The 24,944-nt window shown below is 43.4% G+C and overlaps 1 protein-coding gene and 1 long non-coding RNA gene across 2 annotated transcripts; one reads left to right on the plus strand and one right to left on the minus strand.

Annotated features, from left to right (window-relative positions):
• The first annotated feature begins 6,682 nt into the window (after positions 1-6,682).
• On the plus strand, positions 6,683-10,858 carry LOC129327959 (vomeronasal type-2 receptor 26-like). The gene is made up of 3 exons (XM_054976706.1): positions 6,683-6,853; positions 8,756-8,882; positions 9,954-10,858. Exons 1-3 carry the CDS (start codon positions 6,683-6,685, stop codon positions 10,856-10,858), a joined length of 1,203 nt encoding a protein of 400 aa, XP_054832681.1.
• Positions 10,859-17,026: 6,168 nt separating this feature from the next.
• Positions 17,027-18,055, minus strand: LOC129326903 (uncharacterized). Its single transcript, XR_008596764.1, has 3 exons — positions 17,816-18,055; positions 17,442-17,493; positions 17,027-17,080 (listed from the first exon to the last, which is right to left on the minus strand). It is a non-coding gene; the product is annotated as an uncharacterized LOC129326903 (long non-coding RNA).
• Positions 18,056-24,944: the final 6,889 nt, after the last annotated feature.

A 24,944-nucleotide genomic window follows, 5' to 3' on the forward strand; every position in this document is an offset into this window, starting at 1 on the left:
AATTCATGAAAAACAGAAAGATCAAATCTTGAAGATTTGTGTGCTTAGGTGATAGTTGGGTCAGAAAAGTCCAGGGTCTAGAGCCATGTTTCCCAATCTGTGGGCTAGGACACAGGAGTAGGTTGTGAAGTCTATGAAAATGAGAAGCAGGCCAGCCTTCCCAAACGGCCACTCCTGCCCTTTGCGTTTCTCTTTTTCTCCCTCCATGACAGCTTCTTACATTCTTGCTTCTCCTACCATTATTGGAGTAAAAAGGGAAAATATATGGTGGCCATCTGAGCGACTAGTGCTGAGTTAACAGGATTCTCCCCTCCTGAATGCTATATAATTGTCTTGAAGCCTGTAAAGAACAGAAAGGACCAGCTAATGAGAAGAAATAAATAGCCATTTTAAATTTTGTTGTTTGCTTTTTTACCATGATTCATTTCCCAAATGTTATTGTTTAACTGGGCGCTACCCTTGGAAAGCAGTTTTAGAAATCGATTCCAGAAGAGTAGCCATGCTCATCTGCTACACCAAAAAGAACCAAAGGATCTTGTCGAATGTGGGGAACAGTTCCACAGGGTTCTTTGTGTATTTTAACTGATTGGCATTTGCTAAGTTCTGTTGCTGTGGCTTCTTGGAAAAAAATGCTTACAATTCTTTAAAATTGATTAAGTGTATGTACGGCTAGGAAGTTGTATTCTCTGTTTTTATAATTACTACACTTATCTAGTGCTCTTTAGATAGACAGGTGCCCCACTCAGAGTGGTGAACTAGGTCAGTGTTACTAAAAAAGAGCAAGCGTCCAGTAGCACCTATAAGAAGATGGTTCACAGAATGACCCAACAGATATTTAAGATTTGCTTGCCCTTGAAACCAGAACTCTGTCTACTAAACCACATACTGGTCCCAGTTAACAAAAACCAAAACCATCTGATTTTGAACATAATAACAACAGCTCGGATTTTATATGCGGGACTCTGGAAAATGGCAGTTACCCCAACACAAGAAAACCTGATTGAAAAAATACTTGGGACAGCTGAAATGGACAAACTTTCCGTTTATTGAAAGGTGTTGATATTATAACACATAATAACATTGGGGAGCCATTGTACACCTGGATACAGAAGAAGATTGAAGAAACCTCGCTTACAATCAGGATGAAGACCTTTATGGACAATAACTAAAAATAAATGGAAAAATAGAAAATAATAGCTGAGTCGCAGAACAAAGATGCATCTGTAATAAGAATATTAAACAGCAGAAGAAGGTTTTGCTGAAATTTGACAAACTTGTTTTTTCCCCAGCTGTTCTACAGACAACTTGGGAAAAGTGTGATTATCTCCTCTGTAATTATTGACACTTGTGATTACTGTGAGTAGAATCCTTAAAACATTTCAGTGATCATTAGGGGAAAAAAGGGACAGGCAAGCTTCTCTCCAGCTCATCTGTGATGTGTGAAATCACATTAAGGAGATGGTGCAAGTCATATTTTTTAAAATTAGAATTCCTCTAACATGAATGTGAGAAGAGAGAAACATTTGTTGTGATTGTCCAGCGGCAAGATGGTATCACTGGCGCTGTTGGTTCTGCTGCTGCTGCCGAATCCTCTGATGTGCCAGGCTCACGATGCCCAATGCATCATCAGCGAGTCCCTCACAAGTCTTCACAAATATTATCAAGAAGGAGATCTCATCATTGGGGGAATCAGTTCTCATATCTATGCCCCTTCAGAAATGATATCTTTCACTTGTCGATCCAATTATATGGCATATGATCATCCCTTGTAAGGAGGGTTTTTTTCCTGGTTATTCCTACTATCTGTGCATATGAATGGGTTACAGGTTGTTCAAATCGCATGGAATTCTAGGACTGTATAGATTAAATTTTACCTTCTCTTTTACCTGGTCAGCCCATTTCTGTTCTGTGTTTCTTTGGGAAAAAAAGGATTCTGACTATTGTCTACTTTGACCTCATATGGAAAGCACTAATTGAAGCTTCTTCAATTATTTTAAAATAGCAAACTTATTACTTAGCAGAATAGAGCTGTTGTGTGCAGCCAGGTGATCACAGAATCTTGGTAAACTGGATATCGTGCTTGAGCCAAGGTTCTTCTTAGATTGTTCATTGGGCTGAATAGAAATCCTTGGTATTACCAACTGGCAGTTCCAGAGAGGTGGTTGTGAGGCCACGCTTATCCCCCCCCCTCCAGTTTCTGTGGAGCATTAGGTTTTAATTACATTATAGAGTCCTACTGTATTGACTCACTGGTGGGATATTAAAAGATAAGAGAATCACTTAAAATATATAAAAATATCGCTGGGGTTCAAGAGGATGGAATTTTAAAAGGGATGGAGCTATATTTCTAGTAAGATATGAACAATTAAGCATGAGGTACAACAATGTGACAACCATTTTGCTCAGTTGTTCCGTGACTCTTGTCCTAGTGTACGGACTAAGCACTATCAACATGCCGTGGCTGTGGCTTTCGCTGTGAATGAAATCAATGAAAACCTCCAGATCTTACCAAATGTCACCTTGGGCTTCCACGTCTGTAACAGCTACTTCAATGCAAGAATGACCTATCGTGCCACAATAGAACTTCTCTCTACAAAGAATGGAGTTCTCCCCAACTACAAGTGTGACTTCCAAAACAATCTCTTAGCAGTCATTGGAGGACTGGAAGCTGAAACGTCCCTCTCTATAACAACTCTGTTAGCCATCTATAACCTCCCACAGGTAAGCTGGGTGTGCAGAATACGAAGGGAATGTAACCAAAGGGTTTTCGTTGCTATAGAACAGCAGATGTCATCAGTTCATGGCAGTTCCAAGCTAAGAGAAACACATTTTCTAAAGTATCCATACCTTAATGGCATGACTCTTTTCGGTAAATGTATCCAAATGAGAATCCAATGATGTTAAAATGCAAAACATTATGCAATATCTCTTTCCATGCTTTATATTTTTATTGGCTTTAGAATATGCATCTGATGCCTTTCCTTAAGAACACTGGCCAAGGCATTTCATAACAACATAGAAATGCATCTAGGGCCGACAGTGAGAGCCAACCAGATGGACCTCAGAAGGTGTCCTGTTCCTGTAGCAGTGCCTCTGCAGGGGAACTTTGGATACGGACAGTCCAGGGTTTTCAGAGACTGAAACAAGATTCTTTGGTAATCTAGGAACCAGTCTGGATGATATAAAGCAGCTTTTGACCCACACACATCACGTTGCAGCAGCCCTATAGGGATGTTGCCAAGCCACCTGTGACTCTGATCTGGTGTACCTTTCCCAGGAATGGTCACATCTGACAAACCATTAGTAAAGAGCCTTTTTTGCCCCATGTTCTTTTTTAAAAAAATATATTAGTTTACAACTGAATTACTTTAGATTCATTTTCTAGGACCTGTTCAAAAATATGTTAATACGCTATTATGTGTGTGAATGGGCTATTCCAGAGCACACAAGAAACTTCCACTTTACATTTTATATGCTTACCTGATTGAACTCTCTTCCTTACAATATAATTTCCTAAACATAAAATTTCCTAAACATTTCCAAAATATTTGAGTCCAGTGCCACTTTAGAGACGAACAAGATTTTATAAGCTTAGGGGAGTCAGCTTATACCTACAAATCTTGTTGGTCTCTAAGGTGACACTGGACTCAAGTCGTATAGTTTTTTTAAAGGTGTCACTGAGCTCCTGTTTTATTTTGCTGCAGCAGCGAACCACATTTATTACAGAAGGGATCCCCAAACTTTTTGAGCCTTTGAGCACTTTGGGAATTCTGACAAAAAATGGCTGCCGCAGGCAGTGGAGCCCCACACACACTGGATGCAGGGGAGAAGAAGGGTGATTTTAAAAATACACTGGGTAATGATAATAATAACACTAAAATTCGATTTATATACCACCCTTCAGGACAACTGAATGCTCACTCAGAGCAGTTTACAAAGTGTGTTATTATTATCCTCGTGACCATCACCCTGTGAGATGGGTGGGATGAGAATGCTTTGAGAGAACTGTGACTGACCCAAGGTCACCCAGCTGGCTTCAAGCGGAGGAGTGGGGAATCAAACCCAGTTCTCCAGATTAGAGGCCCAGTTCTCCAGATTAGATGCCTGCCGCTTTTAACCACTACAGAGAATAGTGGTGGCAGCTGCTACTGAAACAATGTTATTTTAATTTACATAGCCACTCACATCTTCAAGAGCCAATCAGAAGCCTTGCTGGGCATGAGCCCCAACAGGCCTTACTCACTTTCTGAAAACTCTTAGTGGGAACTAAGGAAGTGTCAGAGAGCACCAGGACCCCATGTTGGGGACCCCCATATTACAGCATACATTTTCATGAACAATGAAGTTTCTTTCATCAGAGGTATCCATCTAGTTCCCCTTCACACCTTGCACACTCCCAGCAACAGAAATCATTTTCGTTTCTTCTCTGTAAATGATGTGAGCCCCAAAGGACCTCCGTATGTATGAGACAAAAATACGCAAGAAGGGACTGAGTCTGGACGGAAGCTTTTAATGCTTTAAGAGCGGGGAGAAGCCCTCCAAGTCTCGCCCAAAATAGCTAGCTTGCAGACCCAGATTATATATTGTTTAAGGCTATGTCAGAGAATTAGAAAGAGGTAATGATTATACTATAACACATTCTATGAAAACGTGGCATAGTCTACAAAGCCTTACTTCACCTAGTTAACACATCAACTGCAAACTCCTACTTCCTTGCTTTGAAGAAAATCAAGATCCCCTTCATCTAATATTCGGAACCAGATTGCTATGTTTTATGCTACGAAGGCTCATTTGATCTGTATTTAGAATTTCACTTGACCTTTACTATGTTTGATCTTTATTTAGCTTCATTTAGGGCCACTTGAGGAAAAACTGACCTAAGCAAACCTTTGGGTCGAGTAACATGAGTCCTTCTACCCAGAAGCCTTTATGGCCTTCTCTAGAACCAAACTCAGATACATCCATGACCAGAAAGCGAAGGTCAGAATTGACTTTAATTTTTTCAAGTGCTCCAACTGTATAACATGCACTTCTCTGCAGATAACGGATTCATTCACATATAAAGACATGTTTTGAAAACTTTTTAATCTCAGTCGCTACATTTCCCTCCTAATGCTGACTTCCTTTAGCTCACCTATGGCTCCACTTCAGACACAAATGAACAATCATCAGGCCTTTCTGTCTATCAGATGGTCCCAAATGAAGCCCAGCAATATAAGGGAATCCTCCACTTAATTCTGCATTTCAGTTGGACATGGATTGGGATCATTGCTGCGGACGATGAACATGGAGCAAGAGTTCAACAAGCCATCCTTACTCTCTTTTCTCAAAATGGTGTCTGTTTGGCCTTCATAGAAAAACTCCTCCCACCCACTACAACAGAACATTATTTTAACATGATGGACCAGAGATGGAGACTGTTTGATGTTCTAACAGAGAGCAAAGCCCATGCAGTTGTCCTTTTCGGAGATACCGAGTTTCTCTCTTATATGAGATGGTCAATAATATTATCAAAGATAGGAGGCACAACTGCAATGCCTAAAGATAAAGTGTACGTTATGACAATTGATATGGATTATGCATCCTATTATAGTCAAAGAAATTGGGGCATAGAGTTCCTTCACGGTGCTATCTCCTTCACCGTTCACACAAATGAACCACCGGGGTTCCAGCAATTTCTTCAGAGCAGACAGCCTCTTTGGACACATGGAGATGGCTTCATCAGGGACTTCTGGGAACAGGCATTCCTCTGTCATTTCTCAGGTTCACAGTTGGGGCAGGAGTTTGATAAAAATTGCACTGGAGAAGAGAAGCTGGACAGCCTGCCCGGAGATGTGTTTGAAATGCGTATGACTGGCCACAGCTACAGTATCTACAATGCTGTCTATGCTGTGGCACATGCTCTGGATGCCATATATTCATCCCTTTATGGACATAGAGGAAAGACAGAGAGAAGAAAACATGTCCTCTTGAGTCAGCCATCATGGCAGGTAAATATCGTATGTCGAAAAAACCCCATGTCTATGGAGAGTGAAGGAGGATCAAATCGGTATGACAAACTTCCTCTCCAAAGGGCCATTCAGGAATTCATCGTCTTCATTTCTTTGCTCTTCTTTCCAGAAAAAAACACCACAGTTCTTCAGTGGTTCCTTCGCACTTTTCCTCCCACTTTGGAGGGAAATAAAAAGTTACAGCTGCGAAATGCATTTGCAGAGGAGTGCTGAGTGGGGGAGGAGAGCGGAGAGGGGGCACAGTGACAAAAAACACATGGACACAGTGCTGGAGGTAAAGAGGCCACAACTTTTTTGAGGCTATACCTCAGGGAGCAAAGGTGTGCGTAGGGTACCTATCTGAGCATCGGCTGACCTGCCTGCCAAGCCGATCACCCACACCCAACCTCTGACCCCTGCTGAGGAGTGGAACCATGGGATGACAGTCAGTGGGATGCCATGTGGGCATACACCCCGTGTGTATCATCCCCTGCCACCTGGGAGTGAGGTTGACTGACAGCCCCCGACGGGGCATGTGCTGGGCATTCCTCACTCCCAGACCCCTTATGGGAATCCCCATAATAGGTAAACTGAGCCTGAGGGCCCTGATTCCCTCCCAAAGGATCGGTGTCCACTGCCCAATCCACAGCCTATTCACCCCAAAGTTGTGATGAAAAGGAGGGCTGGGCAGGATGCCGCCATGGGCCAAGTGCCAAGGTGTGGGGGCCAGTTTCCCAATCCAGGAGCCTGCACGGGATGTGATCCCCTGGCCCCTGGTCATTCCCAGCCCCTTCACAACATGGCGGACACCATGCCTTCTCCCTGCTTGCCTTCCCCGCATCGCCCACAACCTGAGCACCCAGGTAAGTCTGGAAGCCCCTGTTTCTTCTTGAAATCGACACACACAAAAAGAGCAAGAACAAAATCATATAGTAAAGAATAAAATGGAAAAAAAATGTATCAGGCACATGCTGCTTACTAGCACTCCTTTAAAAATCATTCTGTTAAGAAGTAATTACCAGCATGGCCTTGATTTTCCAAAGAATCTCCATTTGTGTTTCCCTTTTCAATCTAGCTTCACCACTTTCTGAGAAGCGTCTCATTTAATAACAGTGCTGGGGACAAAATTGCATTTGATACCAATGGAGAATTGGTAACTGGGTATGATCTTATAAACTGGCTCACTTTCCCAAATCAGTCTTTTTTTAAAGTGAAAATTGGAGAGTTTCACCCAGAAGCTCCTGCAGTCCAAGAGTTTACCATTAATGAAGAAGGCATTACATGGAACAGTGGGTTTAAGCAGGTAACAAACATGTTATGCTAAAATGCACTGTACGCCTCCACTGCTCTTTCAAATTAGCAATGCTCCTTTGAAACCACAGGACAGAAAGAATCGCCCCTGTGGCTTAATTTATAGCAAGGAGGAAAAGGATTAAACTCTCCATCCTCTTTTTCCACATCTTCTCTCTTATCTGACGAAGGGAGTTCTAACTCTCAAAAGCTCATTGCCTGGAAACCTAGGTGTTACTGGGCCCAAATCTTGCTTTTTGCATGGCCTCTTTCCCAAGTCTTATGCTGGAGATCTTGTGGCTGGGTGCTGTTGTAAGAATTGGGTGTGATAGAGGAAAAGCTAGCAGAGCCCATTAAAAGTCCTTTAAAAAAAAAAAAAACAGCGCTGCTCACATTATATGAACAAATTGTGATCTGAACAGAAAAGTCATCGAGACCTCTCTCTGATATGATACTTTTCTATAGGCGGATTTTGGGGGGGGGGGGGTTGGAAAAGGGAAGAACATTCAAATATGTAAACTCTTTAAATACGGTTGCCAACCTCCAGGAGGGTGCTTGATGAAAAAACAAGAGGCACCTCTAGAATTAAAGCCAAACAACTTGGTGGTAAATCCCACACTGGAGGAAAACACAATAAACATACACTATTTAGTTTTATAAATATATAATTTTGTAAAACATTTAAAGGTGAAAAGTGACTACTGCTTAATAAACATATAACAAAATATTTCTATAAACATTAAGTACAAATTTACATTGGTGTCGACTGAATACAAAAAGCATACTCTCATATATGAACAATTAAACAAGTCCTTTCTGGCCCCTGATGAAGTGTTGCGTACATGAAACAAGAGTAATCTGTCAGCGGCCTCTTGTTGGGCAAGGGGATCCTTTTGGGTCCTCCTCAACCCATTTTCATAGCTCCACCTAAAAAAGAAAAAAGGAATAAGCATTATTCAGTTATTTGTATGATTGGAATACTTACCTGTTGAACTTCTGGACTTCTTTCGAGAAGCTTTCTGCAGCTACACCACCTGCAATACAAAGAAAGGACTTGTTTAATTGTTTATATACAACTGGTCTGCAGACTATAGAGATCAGTTCCCTTTTAGGAAAGGCCAGCTTCCGAAGGCGGACTGTATGGCCTAATGTACCCCATGAGTTCTTTCCCCTCACTCTACCCTCCCTAGGCACCACCTTCCAATCTCCAGGAATTTTGAACGCCAGAATAGGTGATCCTGGCCCACTCAAGCTGGAACTAGACCAAAGATGAATAATTTTCATGAGCTGAAAGAGCTCTGGAGAAGTAATTAAACATAGTGCACTCTGTGGTGAATGAATCAAAGGCACTACTCACTGCACACAAGAAGCAATAATCTTCAGCTATCAATGTATAATAATTTGGAGAAACCAAACAAAATCTCATTTTACATCTATTATTGACGGGTCGTTTTCCTGATTTATTTGTACAATAGACACCACCCCTTTCTGTCTGCAGTGAAAGTTGCCATCCAGGTCACAGGAAGAAAATGAAGGAGGGGGAGCCATTCTGTTGCTACGACTGCGTTCCGTGTCCGGAAGGGAAGATTTCAGAGAAGCAGGGTAAGAATATTTGCAGTGGATTCGTAAACGGAGTTGCACCTTAAGAGAGAGCTGGTGTGGTGCAGTGGTTAGTCTGTGGGAGCAGGATTTGGAAGCTCCAGGTTCCAGTCCCCATTCTGCCCTGTAAGTCTGTCGGGTGACCTTGGGCCAGTCACACGTTCTCAGCCGGAAATGTGCCTCACTAGATTGTTGTGGGGATGAAAAGGAAGAGAATAGAACAATGTAGCCTGCTTTGGGTCCCCATTTGGAGAGAGAGATTATAAATGAATATCTTGAAGTAATTTAGGGCAAAAAGAATCCTAATTTTTAGAATATGCTGATGGCTTCTGAATGGCTGGTGATGTAGCATGAAAAATATCTTGGGTTTGTACTGTCGCAGATCATTATCAAAATATAATTTTAACTAGGAATGTGTAGCAAAAAAAATGGTTTAATCAGGATGCAGGTATCAGGAATACCATACACATTTGTTATCCCTAATATCTGGGTCAGATTCTCTAATCTGATTTAGTAAAATTAAAGAATCCCTAATTCATTTGGCCTATGGGGGAAATTATGGGGACGGGCTGTGGGGCATTTTTTAAAGCAAACCCACAGCATTTGCAGGGGTCCTACTTCCTCCTGTCCACTAAAGACCCTCAACGTCTCCGGAAGATCGGACCTCAGGATCCATTTCTATGGTGGAATAGGGCACTGGTAGCCAAGTACAATCTTGCTGTACTGGATGACCTTGGACCAATTGTTCTCTCTCAATTTAACTTCTCTCATTAGACCCTGTATCTGATGATCGGAGATGGAGACACTTTTTAAGAAAAAAATCTCCTGATCCAATCTGCAACAGTAGTGAAATAGTTCAATAGGAAAGTAAAATAAAGCCATCTCCTGTTTGCATATGGAACTGACCGGCTGAGCTCCTACAGAGCCATGCAGGCACAGACGGCTTGTAATGTGAAATACGGATGCTGTGATCCCTACCGGAGGATCCACTGCAAGTATGAGGTACGAGAACGGCTGTGGGATACAGGAAACACTGAAGCTGTCCTTCCTTCTCCCTCCTCCCTTGTTTTACAGACTTGGATGACTGCATCACTTGCACAGAAGATCGCTATCCAAACATGGGACAGTCCCAGTGCGTTCCCAAAGGCGTCGATTTCTTGTCTTACGAAGAACCATTGGGGGTCACTTTAGTGACTTTTGTCCTTCTCTTTTCTTTCATCACAGTTTGGGTGCTCGGAATCTTTATCAAGCACCGCGACACCCCCATTGTCAGAGCCAACAACAGGAACCTCACCTACGCTCTCCTTATCTGCCTCCTCCTCGGCTTCCTTTCTGCTTTGCTATTCATTGGTCAGCCAGCTCGGGTGTCGTGTCTCCTCCAACAAAGCCTTTTTAGCCTGGTCTTCTCGGTTGCCATTTCTTGTGTGCTGGCAAAAACAGTCACAGTGGTCCTGGCTTTTCTAAGCATCCAGCCAGGAAGCAGCATGAGGAAGTGGGTGGGGAAAAAAGTGGGCAACTCTATTGTGATTTCCTGCTCCTTTTTCCAAGCGGCAATTTGCTGGGTGTGGCTGGCAACTTCTCCCCCATTCCCTGATGCTGACGAGCGCTCAGAGGCCGCAATAGTCGTACTGGAATGCAATGTAGGGTCTGTTACCATGTTTTACTGTGCCCTTGGCTATATGGGCTTCCTGGCCTTTGTTAGCTTCGTGGTGGCTTTCATGGCCAGGAAGTTACCTGATAGTTTTAATGAAGCCAAATTTATCACTTTCAGTCTATTGGTCTTCAGCAGTGTGTGGTTGTCCTTTGTTCCAACCTACTTGAGCACCAAGGGGAAAAACATGGTGGCCGTGGAGATCTTCTCCATCTTGTCCTCCAGTGCTGGACTTCTAGGTTGCATCTTTGCTCCCAAAAGTTACATTATTATTCTGAGGCCTGAGCTGAACCACAGGGAACAGCTGATAAGAAGGAAAGGGCAGTAATGTGGAGTCCCAGGTTCGTCTACATCCTTGGAAGTGAAGGTGCTATAAAAGACTTCCTGTGGCCTTTGTGTCTGCAAGGGGCACCTCTTCAGGAACAGTTGTTTTCTTCAACAGCTTTCAATGTCTAAACGTTTTGTGATTGCCCCCCAGTACTCTACGGCAGCCATTTTGTAATGGCACCTTCTCACTGCTGTCAAAATTCACGAAAAATGGCAAGATCAAATCTTGAAAGTTTGTGTGCTTAGGTGATAGTTGGGTCAGAAAAGTCCAGGTTCTAGAGCCATGTTTCCCAATCTGTGGGCTAGGACTTAAAAGTAGATTGTGAAGTCTATGAAAATGAGGAGCAGGCCAGCCTTCCTTAACGGCCACTCCTGCACTTTGCATTTCTCTTTTTTGCCCTCCATGACAGCTTCTTACATTCTTGCTTCTCGTATCCTTATCGGAGTAAAAAGGGAAAATATATGGTGGCCATCTTAGCAACTAGTGCTGAGTTAACAGGTCCCCTCCCCCCGAATGCTATATAATTATCTTGATGCCTGTAAGGAACAGAAAGGACCAGCTAATGAGAAGAAATAAATAGCCATTTTAAATTTTGTTGTTTGCTTTTTTACCATGATTCATTTCCCAAATGTTATTGTTTAACTGGGCACTACCCTTGGAAAGCAGTTTTAGAAATCGATTCCAGAAGAGTAGCCATGCTCATCTGCTACACCAAAAAGAACCAAAGGATCTTGTCGAATGTGGGAAACAGTTCTACAGGGTTCTTTGTGTATTTTAACTGATTGGCATTTGCTAAGTTCTGTTGCTGTGGCTTCTTGGAAAAAATGCTTAAAATTCTTTAACATTGATGAAGTATATGTACGGCTAGGGAGTTGCATTCTCTGTTTTTATAATAATTAGTACACTTATCTACTGCTCTTCTAGATAGATAGGTGCTCGACTCTGAGTGGTAACTAGGTCAGTGTTACTAGAAAAGAGCAAGAGTCCAGTAGCACCTATAAGAAGATGGTTCACAGAATGACCCAACAGATACTTGATTTGCTTGCCCTTGAAACCAGAACTCTGTCTACTAAACCACATACTGGTCCCAGTTAACAAAAACCAAAACCATCTGATTTTGAACATAATAACAACAGCTCGGATTTTATATGCGGGACTCTGGAAAATGGCAGTTACCCCAACACAAGAAAACCTGATTGAAAAAATACTTGGGACAGCTGAAATGGACAAACTTTCCAATTTATTGAAAGATGTTGATATTATAACACATAATGACATTGGGGAGCCATTGTACACCTGGATACAGAAGAAGATTGAGGAAACCTAGCTTACAATCAAGATGAAGACCTTTATGGACAATAACTAAAAATAAATGGAAAAATAGAAAATAATAGCTGAGTTGCAGAACATAGATGCATCTGTAATAAGAATATTAAACAGCGGAAAAAGGTTTTGCTGAAATTTGACAAACGTGTTTTCCCCCCAGCTGTTCTACAGACAACTTGGGTAAAGTGTGATTATCTCCTATGTAATTATTGACACTTGTGATTACTGTGAGTAGAATCCGGCTTGGAATTCATGGAGGGCTGACACAGCTCAGAGAGCTTGGCTGTCCGTGCTGATGTTTGTGAGGGGTAGTGGGGTGCCAACTGCCCGTAGACCCCTGTTCTCAGGCGGAGAACAGGCAAGTACGCTCAAGACCCCAAGAGTGTGAGTGTCTCGGTTGTGGTAGGGGATCTACACAATGATAACCCACCCAGCCTTGAGACCCCACTTGTAGACGGGTGGCAAAGATCTCTGCAGTAGCTCTGGAGTCACGTTTTTGGCTTAAGACCTCCATACTCAAGCTTCAGCACTAAAGTAGGAATACTGGACTATCGTAACTACTGAAACAGCAATTACAACCTATAAAGAAGATTTAATAAGGTAAAGATTGCTATCTCTTTATTTGAGAAGAAAAATGGTAAAAGAAACTGAATCAAATTAGAAGACAAAAACTGCAAAAGACTTAATAACTTACTGTGAATATTCCGGCAAAGTAACTGAGAAAAAAGAAATTTTTAGAGAGGAGCTAACATGGAAAATAGATTATTTTTTACATACCTGCGGCTTGTAAGAGATAGCGAAGTGTGAGAAAGTTGAAACATCGCGAGAAACGCTGTGTCAAGAAGAGAAACCAGAAGTGCGTCAGTACAATCGAAAGACTGGCTGGAAGCGACCTCTGAGGAACCGGAAGAGGACGTGCGCCATTTTGAAGAAGGGAAAGAGCTTCACCTCAAATTGGGTGGAAGTAGGACATTTTGGATAAGGGAAAGGGCATAAACTTCAAGTAAAAACCATAGAGAAAAGACGCCCGACATTTTGGATGCTAAGATCACAAATTTTTAAAAGACTTTGTTAAAATTTGGCGCTTAAGGTGAGGAAAGTAAATCAGCCACGCCACGGAGTTAAGGAAAAGAGCAGACTCGTGGGAGCGAGGTAAGGCAAGCCCCACTATGTCGAAGAAAGAATGGCAAACGGCGCTGGACTTTCTCAATAAAAAAGTCGCAGAGGGGAATAAGAGAGGGGAATAAGGAGATCAAAGATATGACGCAAGAGATTGTGAAAGACATTAAGGAGCTCAAAGAGACTTTTAAATCAGAGATGGTGGAGCTGGTTAAAAATATTGATGAGGTCAAGAAAGAATTACAATCGACACAGCAGAAAGTTAAAACAGTGTAAGATGAAACTGACAAGTTGGCTGTATCACACAAGATAGAAACCAAGGGTTTGAAAGAGAGAATGGCCGTGGCGGAATGTAAACATATGGAAAAACAACTTAGATTTCACGGAGTCCCGGAAGTGGAAGGGAAATCAACCCAAGAGCAGATTTCAGAAGTACTAGCAGAATTTTTGAATAAGGAACCGGAGGAAGTGGCAGCCTTTCTGGATGTGACATACAGAATCAACTCAAAATATGCAGCACAAAAAAACCTACCAAGGGATATAATAGTCCAATTTACAACGAAAAGAACAAGAGAAGAGATTGTGAGTAAGCAATTTCAAAACCCTCTGGAAATTGGTGGGAAAAGAGTGAGAATAATGAAGGAACTTCCTGGGGGGGTTGTTGGAGAGGAAGAAATACAGAGAACTAGTACAAATGCTGAAAGAATTGAACATCAGATATAGATGGGAAATACCAGAAGGATTGAGTTTTGAGTTTCGTGAGACCAGAAAAACACTCAGATATGGACAGGAGATGGAAATGTTCATAAAGGACTATGAAAAAGACTTACCCAAAAGATCTAAAATTTGATTATGGAGTGCAAAATTATATCTTGGAATGTAAATGGACTAAATTCACCTTCGAAACATAAAACTACTTTCCACTGGCTGTCTAAACAACATTGTAATATAATTTGTTTGCAGGAGAGACATATTAGGAAACAGGATGTGAAATATTTAAAATCTGCTAAATTGGGGAAAGAATTTGCAGCGGCGTCAAAGAGGAGTTGTTTTATATATTAAAGATGAGCTGCAACCGAAAGTGATTTTAAATGATCCGGAAGCTAGATATATAGCAGTGGAAATAATTTGGAATGCAAAGAAAATACTTTTGATTGGGATTTATGCACTGAATGGCGCTAAAGAGAACTTTTTTTAAAGATTTACAGAACCAACTGGATGGACTGACATATGCTCAAATAATTCTGGCAGGTGATTTTAATGGAGTAACAAATGTGGATGATGATAAAAAAAACGAAAGGCGCTCATAAAAAAAGAGGAATTTTGCCAAAATCCTTTTTTGGAATTAAAGATCAGGAAAATTTGGAGGATGTACGGGGAAGAAGTAATTCTAAAATAAAACAATACACATTCTACTCTGCGAGACATTTGACATTATCAAGAATTGATATGATCTGGGCCTCCGAAGAGTTGGCGGTATGGACTAAAGATGTGGAAGTAATGCCTAAGGTAGGCTCAGATCACAATCCAGTAATGTGGAAGTTTGGGAAAGGCACCAAAAGACAAGGATGGAGGATAAATGAAGACCTGCTGCAATCAGAAGACAATATAATGCTACTACAAAGAGAGACCAAATTCTTTATACAATATAATCTAAATAAAGGTGTTTCAACTGACATAGTATAGGATACCTACAAAGCAGTAATCAGAGGAACTTTAATGGATTTAAACGCAAGAGACAAAAGGAGAAAAGAAGAAAAAAGGCAAGAAATTATGGAAAAAATAAAGGCCAAGGAGTTACAATTAAAGAAAAGACCTGGGAAGAAGAAGTTGTATCAAGAAATAAAAATTCTGCAAGAACAGTTGAGAGTAATGAACAATAAAGAATTACAGCGCAATCCTATGGCCGGCCCCAACGCCGACGCGGCTGCACTGGTGGTGTAGTGGCGCCGCCGGGCCGGATCCTGTGCCAGCAAAGTGTGGCCGCAGCGGCGCCCGCAGCGGCGCAGAGATGCAAATTTGGAGAACCAGAAAGTGTTGTGGGCGGGTTTGATCCACGGCCGCCGCCAGGCGCAGCCAAAGGGCGCTGTTCCTGACAAGCGTCAGGGGGAGGAGCCAGGAAAGGCGCAGCCTATGGGCAGCACGCGATCCCGGCCAGGCCCCAGAGCAGCAGGCAAACCGCGCCCATGCTGGCAGACTGCCTCGGCTCGTGTGTCGGGCGGGGCTCGCAGTCGGGAAGGAGAGGGGTGGGCGTAGTCTGAGAAGCCTTTCCCCCGTTTGCCCAATGTAGCACCAAGTCCCTGGCGGCCGCGTCCAGAGAGGTTGGCATGGGACTGGCAGGCGCCCTGCCATGAGGAATCCAGGGCAGCAGCCAGTCTCTGGCAGCAGGGGACAGCCCCCAAGTGGTGCCGAAGGGGAGGGCTGGCCTGAGGCCGCCACCAAGAGGCAGACACAGCGGGCCTGCCCCCTCGTCCCCATCCCAAGGCAAAGAACACAGACACCCATTGCACAGAAATCAGCCTTTATTATTATATCATCCCACCTCCCCCAGCAGACGTGAGGAAGGGGAGGCATGTAGGAGAGCCGTCTGTGCAGCAAAACACCCCACCCCACCCCCAAGGCGGCAGCGGCGGTCACCGGCGAGGCCGGCGGCCGGACCCCCTTGGCCGTCCATGGGCCCGGCCTCTCGCACGCAACTGGGCCCGAGGGAGGGGTGCCTCTGGGGCGGGTGGAGCTGCTGCAGCGGGTGGGGGCCGGAGGGTCGAGGATGGCGACGAGCCGCCCGAGCAGGGCTTCGGCACGGACTTGAGAGGCACACCCCACCCCTCCCAACAACCATGGCCTGTTGGCGTGGGAGGCTGGCAACTGCTCCACGGGATTGGATGCGAGGCAGGACGCCCTGGGGTGGAAGGTGTTGGAATGACCAATGGGGCTGCTGCAGACGCCCGAGGGGCTGGACCCACTCTGGGAGGCGGCCGCTCATGGGACTGTGTTGCTGGGGCTGCGGCTGCGATGGGGGGCGACCCTCCCCAGGCGCGCGAGACCTCCTGCCCGGGATATGGCATCCACCTGCCACCACCCTGGATTCTCCATTGGTGGGGGCTAGGGTTCCAGCGAGCGGACCGTTTGCCCTGCCATCTCCCGCCCCCTTGAAGCTGCAGCTCGCACCACCCTCTCCCTGGCTTATCGTGTGCCAGCTACTCTCCCCACCGGGGATCCCCGCTCACATGCCCCGCCCCAACCCTCTACCTGGCCATAGATACAGGGGGGTTAGCCGTGTTAGCCTGTGGTAGCGAATTCAAAAAGGGTCCCGTAGCACCTTTACAACTATCCAATTTTATTGTGGCACAGGCTTCTGAGAATCAAGTTCTCTTCGGCAGATGGGTGGTACAGACACTGGTCAAATACAGAGGAGGAGGGGGGGAGGAGGGAGGGAGGGGGCGGGGAGGCAAGACGGGGTGTGTCGGATACATTTGTGGCAATGTGCAGGTGGGGAGATGTGACGGGAGTGTTGGGGGAGGGGCGGAGGACGAAGTCAGACTCGCAGACACAGAAAACAGTTGTTGTACATCTCGTTTTATTGCACTGGAAAGAGCGGGCTTGCGTTTAGGCTGGCGAGGGAGCTGGAGCATTCCACACAGCCCTCCTTCCCGCTCGGAGGGGCGGGGCTGGGATGCAGGCCGCGGCGCGACGGTGCTTCCTGGGCTGCAGCCAACCATCCGTCAGAGATGTTTGGGGAGGGCGGGGCGCGGGGGAGCAGCCATGCCCTGGATGTGCCTGTGGGGGAAAAAGACACGTGTGGGCTTTGCCTCATTCCACTGGCAAGGCAAGCCCCACACTCCGCCATCCGGGGGGGGGGGGTTGCACATGGTCGAGGGCAGCAGCTGATGCATGACGGTCTGGTGAGGATGCACTCGGCCTTGGCAAGCCTTTACCTTTAAGGGAGAGAATGAGCTGGTCACAACAAACACCTGGCCACATGTGGTTTTCGAGGCGCCTGCCTCTGAGGCAGCCAGGGGCGGCCATGGTTGCCCCCCACCCCTGCTGGGCCTCACCCAAAGCGGCAAGTGAGCGGGTGGGTTCAGGTGAATGGGCGGTTTGCGCTAATCTGCGGAATGCCCCCCCACCTCCTCCTTACCTGTCAGCGCTCCGTCGGTCATCACCAGGTGGGAGCGCCAGAGTCAGGGCACCTGCAAGGAAACGGGAGAGCATGCGGTTAATTTGCAAAGTGTCATTCCCTTCTGCCACGGAAGGGTTAGTTTGTTTGTGCTTAGTTAGAAGCAACTAGCATGCATCAGTTAGCTGTGGAGTCATTCTTTCTATCACGGTAGAAAGAGAGTTAGGCAGACATTTGCACCTCTTCCCCTTTATGCGAAGTTCCCCCAGTTTTTCGCAAAGTCCCCGGAGTGCATTCTGCGCCTGCCAATGTGAATGTCCTCAGCCCGTTTCGGTTTTCAAAGGGGCAATGCCACTCAGCAGACGGGCAGAGCCTCCGGCCGAGTGCTCACTTACCTGGGGGTTTGGGTGGCGCTGGCCGGATGTTTTGTAGGGCGCGGTCGCAGGTGATTGGGTGCAGAGAGGGGGGCTCGTCCACGCCGGGCGCGCATGCTGATTGGTCCCCGGGATAGTTCTCATCCTATGCTCCTTCGGGCCATAGGGGCGGGGCGAGGCGCTCAGAGAGGGGGCTGATTTTTCGCCGTTCCATGGACGCCTATGGGCTACGCCTTCTTTTTCCGTGGCGTAGCTTTTTTGCGCCGCTGTGGGCGTTCCCGCTTCTGGAGGAGCTTAGGGAGCAGACTAACTCTGACCCCGCCTTGCTCCCCGCCCCCCCCCTGCGTCGGCGTAGGGCTCTACGCCACTTCTGCGCCGCCGCCCCGGGCGCCTGTGGCTTGCACCGGTGCTGGCCCGCCGGCGGGCCAGCGCCACGTCCCAGCGCGGGCGGAAGGCCACTTACGCGGGCGTACGGGCTAGATGCGCCCTCGCAAGCCTTAGTTCGGTTCCTGTTCACTTTCCGTGCCCTTATTAGGATTGGGCTGTTAGAGTGGGAATTGAAAAAATTGAACCAAAAATTATTTGAAGGTGCGAATATACCTGGGAAATATTTAGCGTGGCAATTGAAAAAGAAAAGGGAGAAAAAAGTAATAACTAAGATTCAAAAAGGTGGTGAGACGTTAATAGACCAACTGGCCATAAGTAGAGCCTTCTTTAAGTATTATGCAAAGTTGTATCAAAGGAAAGAAGTGGATTTGGATACTATTGACCAATATCTGAATAAGATCAACTTACCAATATTATCAGAAAAATGGAAGGAAAAATTAAATGCAGAAATAATGGAAATGGAAATAAAAGAGGCTATTCGGTCAACTAAGTTAGGGAAGGCACCAGGCCCAGATGGAATTGTGGCTAGATTCTACAAATCATTGGAAAACGAACTGGTACCTTTTCTGAAAGAGGTAATGAATGGAATTTTAAAAGGACAAAAGATACCAGAGTCTTGGAATGAGGCCAACATATCATTGATTCCAAAAGAAAATCAATATTTAAGTAACGTCAAGAATTATCGACCTATTTCGTTGTTAAATAATGATTACAAAATTTTTGCAAAAATTTTGGCGGAGAGATTAAAGGACTGGTTAGTTGAAATTATTGCAGAAGAGCAAGCAGGGTTCCTTCCAAACAGGCAAATCAGAGACAACTTGAGAACTGTAGTAAATGCTATAGAATACTATGACAAACATTGTGAAAGGGAAGTTGGTTTCTTCTTTGTGGATGCAGAAAAAGCATTTGACAATTTGAACTGGAATTTTATGTTTGCCACAATGGAAAGGTTGCAAATGGGAAAAGATTTTATTCAAGCAGTAAAAGCAATATATAGAGACCAATGTGCGGCAATTGTAGTAAATGATGAGTTAACAAAAAATTGGAAATAAGAAAAGGTACAAGACAGGGGTGCCCATTATCTCCATTATTGTTCATTTTGATTTTGGAATTGTTATTGATTCAAATATGAGAAGATGAGGCTATAAGAGGCATAAGGATTAAAGAATTTACCTACATGGTTAGAGCTTTTGCAGATGATGTGATGGTCATAGTGGAAGATCCAATACAAAATATGCCAAAGTTGCTTGATAAGATAAAAGAGTTCGGAGATCTGGCTGGATTTTATGTTAATAAGAAGAAATCAAAGATACTATGTAAGAATATGACTAAACAAAAGCAGCAAGAATTAATGGAAATTACCGATTGTGAAGTAACACATAAAGTTAAATATCTTGGAATTGAGCTAACTGTGAAGAATATTGATTTATTTAAGAATAATTATGAAAAGCTATGGCAACAGACTGATAGAGATATGATTAAATGGAATAAACTAAATCTGTAATGGCTGGGAAGAATAGCAGCAGTTAAAATGAATGTGTTACCACGGATCATGTTTTTATTACAAACAATTCCAATCATTAGAGACACTAAACAATTTGAAAAATGGCAGAGGAAGATCTCTGACTTTGTGTGGGCAGGCAAGAAACCACGAGTAAAAATGAAAGTTTTGTGTGACGCTAAAGAAAGAGGAGGACTGCAGTTGCCAAATATGAGACTATACCACGAAGCAATATGTCTAGTTTGGTTAAAAGAGTGGATGTCACTGAAAGATTGTAAGCTCTTAACATTGGAAGGTTATAAGAAGCTGTTCGGATGGCATGCCTACTTGTGGCAGGATAAAACAAAAGCCGATTCTATGTTTTTGCATCGTTATATCAGAAGGAGCCTCTTCACGATCTGGAAAAAATATAAAAAATATCTGGGTGAAGGCATCCCCTCTTGGGTGGTACCGTTTGAAGTGATTGATCCGAGAGCTATCTACAACAAAGAACAATGTTTACCATATAAAGAGATATTGATTATGGAACAGAAAATGACAAGAATTAAATTGGAGGAAGAGTTATCTTCTTGTTATGGATGGTTCCAATATAGACAGATCAGAGATCTTTATAACTCGGATTGTTCAAAAGAAGGAATTAAATGGGAAAACTCAGAGTTGGAAGAGACTATACTACAAGAAAGCAAAAAGAAGATATCTAAAATTTACAAAATACTTTTGAAGTGGTATTCAGAGGATGAGACGGTCAAAGTACAGATGGTGAAGTGGGCAATCAGTTGTCATAAAGAAATAACAATGGAATCATGGGAATATTTATGGAAAACTACACTGAAGATTTCAACTTGTACCAGTATTAAAGAGAATGTTTATAAAATGATCTATAGATGGTATTTAACGCCAAAGAAGATTGCGCTTGGAAATGCTAATATGTCAGATAAATGCTGGAAATGTAAAAAGCATGAAGGATCATTGTATCATATGTGGTGGACATGTGAAATAGCCAGACAGTTCTGGGGAGATATTATAGAAGTAATAAATGAGATATTGCAGATTCAAATAAAGAAGAACCCAGAACTATTGCTATTGAACTTAAGCATGGAAGATGTTCCTCCTCAATACCGAACATTACTATTTTATATGATGACGGCAGCAAGACTCTTATATGCGCAAAAATGGAAGGTGGAAGAAATACCAACTATTGAAGATTGGAAGCATAAATTGCTGTACATGGCGGAAATGGGCAAAATGACAAGGAAGCTGAGAGATTAGAATCCAGCGGAATTTTTTACGGACTGGGGAAGATTGAAAACATATTTAGAAAAGAAGTGGAACGTAAAGGGGGAACTATGGCAATTTGAAAATTATTAGAATGGATTTGTTATTAGAAGAGATAGAGTCTTTACCACATGAAGTGAAGTATTAGCTAATTGTTAGCCCAAATGTAAGAGGACTTAGAGTTAATAGATATTGTTAGAATTATCAAAGTAGATATTTTATCTGACTGTTCGTTTAAATTTAAATATATGTGGAGCTAATATAAAGAAATAGATAATAGATTTTAAGTTTATAACAGTATTTTTGAAGTTAATAGATAGGGCCTAGTTGAATAAAAGAGTAAGTAAACATGAGATAAGGAGTTACAGAAAAAGGGGACAGATTGGGAATAGATTAGGATATAGGGTTTGGAAAGCTGTTGGAAGTCCTGGAAAAAGGGGGGGAGGGAAAGGGTGGGGGGAAAGGATAATGAGATGTTATTTGAAAATTGTATATTAATATTCTCACCTAATAAAAATTCTTTAAAAAAGAAAAAAGAAAAAATACTTGGGATAGCTGAAATGGACAAACTTTCCAGTTTATTGAAAGATGTTGATATTATAACACATAATGAAATTTGGGAGCCATTGTACACCTGGATACAGAAGAAGATTGAAGAAACCTAGCTTACAATCAAGATGAAGACCTTTATGGACAATAACTAAAAATAAATGGAAAAATAGAAAATAATAGCTGAGTCACAGAACATAAAGATGCATCTGTAATAAGAACTATAAGTTTGAAATATATTAGACTGAACAGTGTAATATGATAAATTTACAAATATATGACTTTCTCTTCCCCTTTCCCTCTATAAAAAAAGGGAAAAAAGACTAATTTGTGGTAGGGTATAAGCTTTCATGAGTCACAGCTCACTTCTTCAGCTAGGTCAATGTTATTATTGTCCCCACAATACAACTGGGGGGAGATGGGCTGAGAGGAGTGGCTCACACACTTTACTCAGCATAAAACACTTGAGATTTTGAATGTTTCCTACTGGAACTACAACCCGATCACAGAATGTAGCAGGTCACTTTAGAACTTTTCTTCTTTAATTTTTTTAAACCTTCCTGCAATTTTTTTTTTGTTAAAGATGGGGAGTTATAAAACTCTTTTTTCCCTACCTGTGGCCTGAAGTGGTACAGTCTATTCTACTGCATCCTTTTGTGGCTTGAGAAGCAGCAGAGGTAAAAAATTGAGAGGGGGAGGTATTTTAAAAGCATTTTGAGGTTTCACCCTCTTTATATGGCACCCATACACTTAACTTTCTTTTACAATACACTAGGAATAAAGTAGGGTTGCCAACTGCCAGGCAGGGCCTGGAGATCCCCTAGAATTACAAATCCTTTCCAGACAACGGAGATCAGTTCCCTAGAGAAAATGGCTGCTCTGGAGGGGGGATTCTATGACATTATACCCCAGTAAGGTCTCTTCTCCTCTCCAAACTCTGCCTACCTCAGGCTTCACCCTCCAGATCTCCAAAAATTTCCCAACCCAGTTAGCAACCCTGCAAGATGACCCCGAATGTAAGACGATCCCCCTAAAAACAAGATTAAACATACAAAATATTATTACTATACATAACTTTAACTTGCATACAAATCCTAGTAATAATTACCAACTTTCTCTGTTGCTATAATCCTAGTCTAGCAAATGTGTGTGTAACGTGCCATCAAGTCACAACTGACTCATAGTGACCCCAGCAAGGGGCTTGCAAGGCACATGAGAAGCAGAGGTGACTTGACACTGCCTTCCTCTGCAGAGTACTCCTTGCTGGTCTCCTATCCAAGTACAGACCCAGTTTAGCTTCCAAGATCTGATGAGATTGGGCTATACCGTGCTGCCTTCCTTCCCCTAGCACATGTACTAAGTAAATAAATAATCTGTTTTGCTCTTCTCCTCGATTCACCTCTTCCCAATGAATCAGTGAATTTGTTGGCTTTGGTTTTACCCTGGGAAGGAGGTGGGCAGGCAGTGTGACTTACTAGGTACTTGGCACAACTCCCCCACTCATCCCCTTTTTTTCAAACAAAGTAGAAGAAGCCAGAGATTTAGAAGAGCCTATGGCAGACGATCATCTATCCTTAGTTTAGGGGTAGGGCAGAATGACTGGAGACAAGGACAAGGGGACCCAGAAGTGATAACCGGTAGATCTGGGAATCACTGAAAAAATCTATGGTAAAACCTGCAGGTAGAGTTTCCAGTTATTCCTAGAGCTACCATTTGTCACTTCCAGGTTGTACCCAGAAGAGATGTGGTGGAATCAGCAATGTTACTTTTTTTTATTTTATGTTTCTTCCACTGCCTATCCAAGCAGCAGCAGGAAATATATTCTCACCTGCCATCTTTTCTTTTTTCCTTTCTCACTCAATCAGGATAAATATTGCGCTCCCAGAGCACTATTGAAGCACGCAGGCAAAGAGCTATACTCTGAGAAGTCAATGGTTCAAATGTCACCCAAGACATAAAATTGCTAGAGCATTGCGAGCCAGTGTGAGAGCTGGTGTGGTGTAGCAGTTAGAGTGTTAGTCCAGGATCTAGGAAAACCAGGTTCGAATCCCCACTCTGCCATGGGGGTGACCTTGGTCCAGTCACACCCTCTCAGCGTTACCTACCTCACAAGATTGTTATGAGAATAAATTGGAGAAGAAGAGAACATAGCAAGCCACTTCTGATCTCATTGGGGAGAAAGGTAGGATATAAATTAAGTATGGTTGTTGTGAGTTTTCCGGGCTGTATTGCCGTGGTCTTGGCATTGTAGTTCCTGACGTTTCGCCAGCAGCTGTGGCTGGCATCTTCAGAGGTGTAGCACCAAAAGACAGAGATCTCTCAGTGTCACAGTGTGGAAAAGATGTAGGTCATTTGTATCTACTCAGGAGGGGTGGGGTTGAGCTGAGTCATCCTGTAAGAGTTTCCCAGGGTGTGGAATGCTAATGGAGGGAGGCTTCACTGTATCCTGAGGAGGTTCTTTTGCATATGGATTGGTACTTGATGTGCTAATCTTCTCTGCAGGGCTATTGTCAAGGATAGAATGTTTTGTTAGCCTGGTGTTTTTCAGAACTGGCAACCATGCTCGGTTCATTCTTAAGGTTTCTTCTTTCCTGTTGAAGTTTTGCTTGTGCTTGTGAATTTCAATGGCTTCCCTGTGCAGTCTGACAAAGTAGTTGGAAGTGTTGTCCAGTATTTTGGTGTCCTGGAATAAGATACTGTGCCCTGTTTGAGTTAGGCTATGTTCAGCCACTGCTGATTTTTCAGGTTGTCCAAGTCTGCAGTGTCTTTCATGTTCTTTTATTCTTGTCTGGATGCTACGCTTTGTGGTCCCGATGTAAACTTGTCCACAGCTGCAGGGTATACGGTATACTTCTGCAGAGGTTAGGGGGTCTCTGCTGTCTTTTGCTGATCGTAGCATCTGTTGTATTTTTCGGGTGGGTCTGAATACTGCTTGAAGGTTATTCTTTTTCATAAGCTTTCCCATCTGATCAGTAATTCCTTTGATATATGTCAAAAACACTTTTCCTGTGGGAGACTGTTTTTCTTTGGTTGTTTGCTTCATCCTGGGTTTGATTGCTCTTCGGATTTCATTTCTGGAGTAGCCATTTGCCTGAAGTGCGTGGTTTAGATGATTAATTTCCTCATTTAGCAAGTGCGGCTCACATATCCGTCTTGCACGATCCACTAATGTTTTCATTATGCCTCTTTTCTGTCGGGGATGGTGATTGGAGTTTTTGTGTAGGTACCGATCAGTGTGAGTTGGTTTCCTGTAGACCTTGTGACCTAACTGAAAGTTTGCTTTGCGGATGACCCAGGTATCCAGGAATGGGAGTTTTCCCTCGATTTCTTTCTCCATGGTGAATTGTATGTTCAGGTGGATGTTGTTGAGATGATTCAAAAACCCCATCAATTCTTCCTCCCCATGGCTCCAAATGATAAATGTATCATCCACAAACC

Source organism: Eublepharis macularius, chromosome 4 (assembly GCF_028583425.1).
Source record: "Eublepharis macularius isolate TG4126 chromosome 4, MPM_Emac_v1.0, whole genome shotgun sequence".
Classification (NCBI taxonomy): domain Eukaryota; kingdom Metazoa; phylum Chordata; class Lepidosauria; order Squamata; family Eublepharidae; genus Eublepharis; species Eublepharis macularius.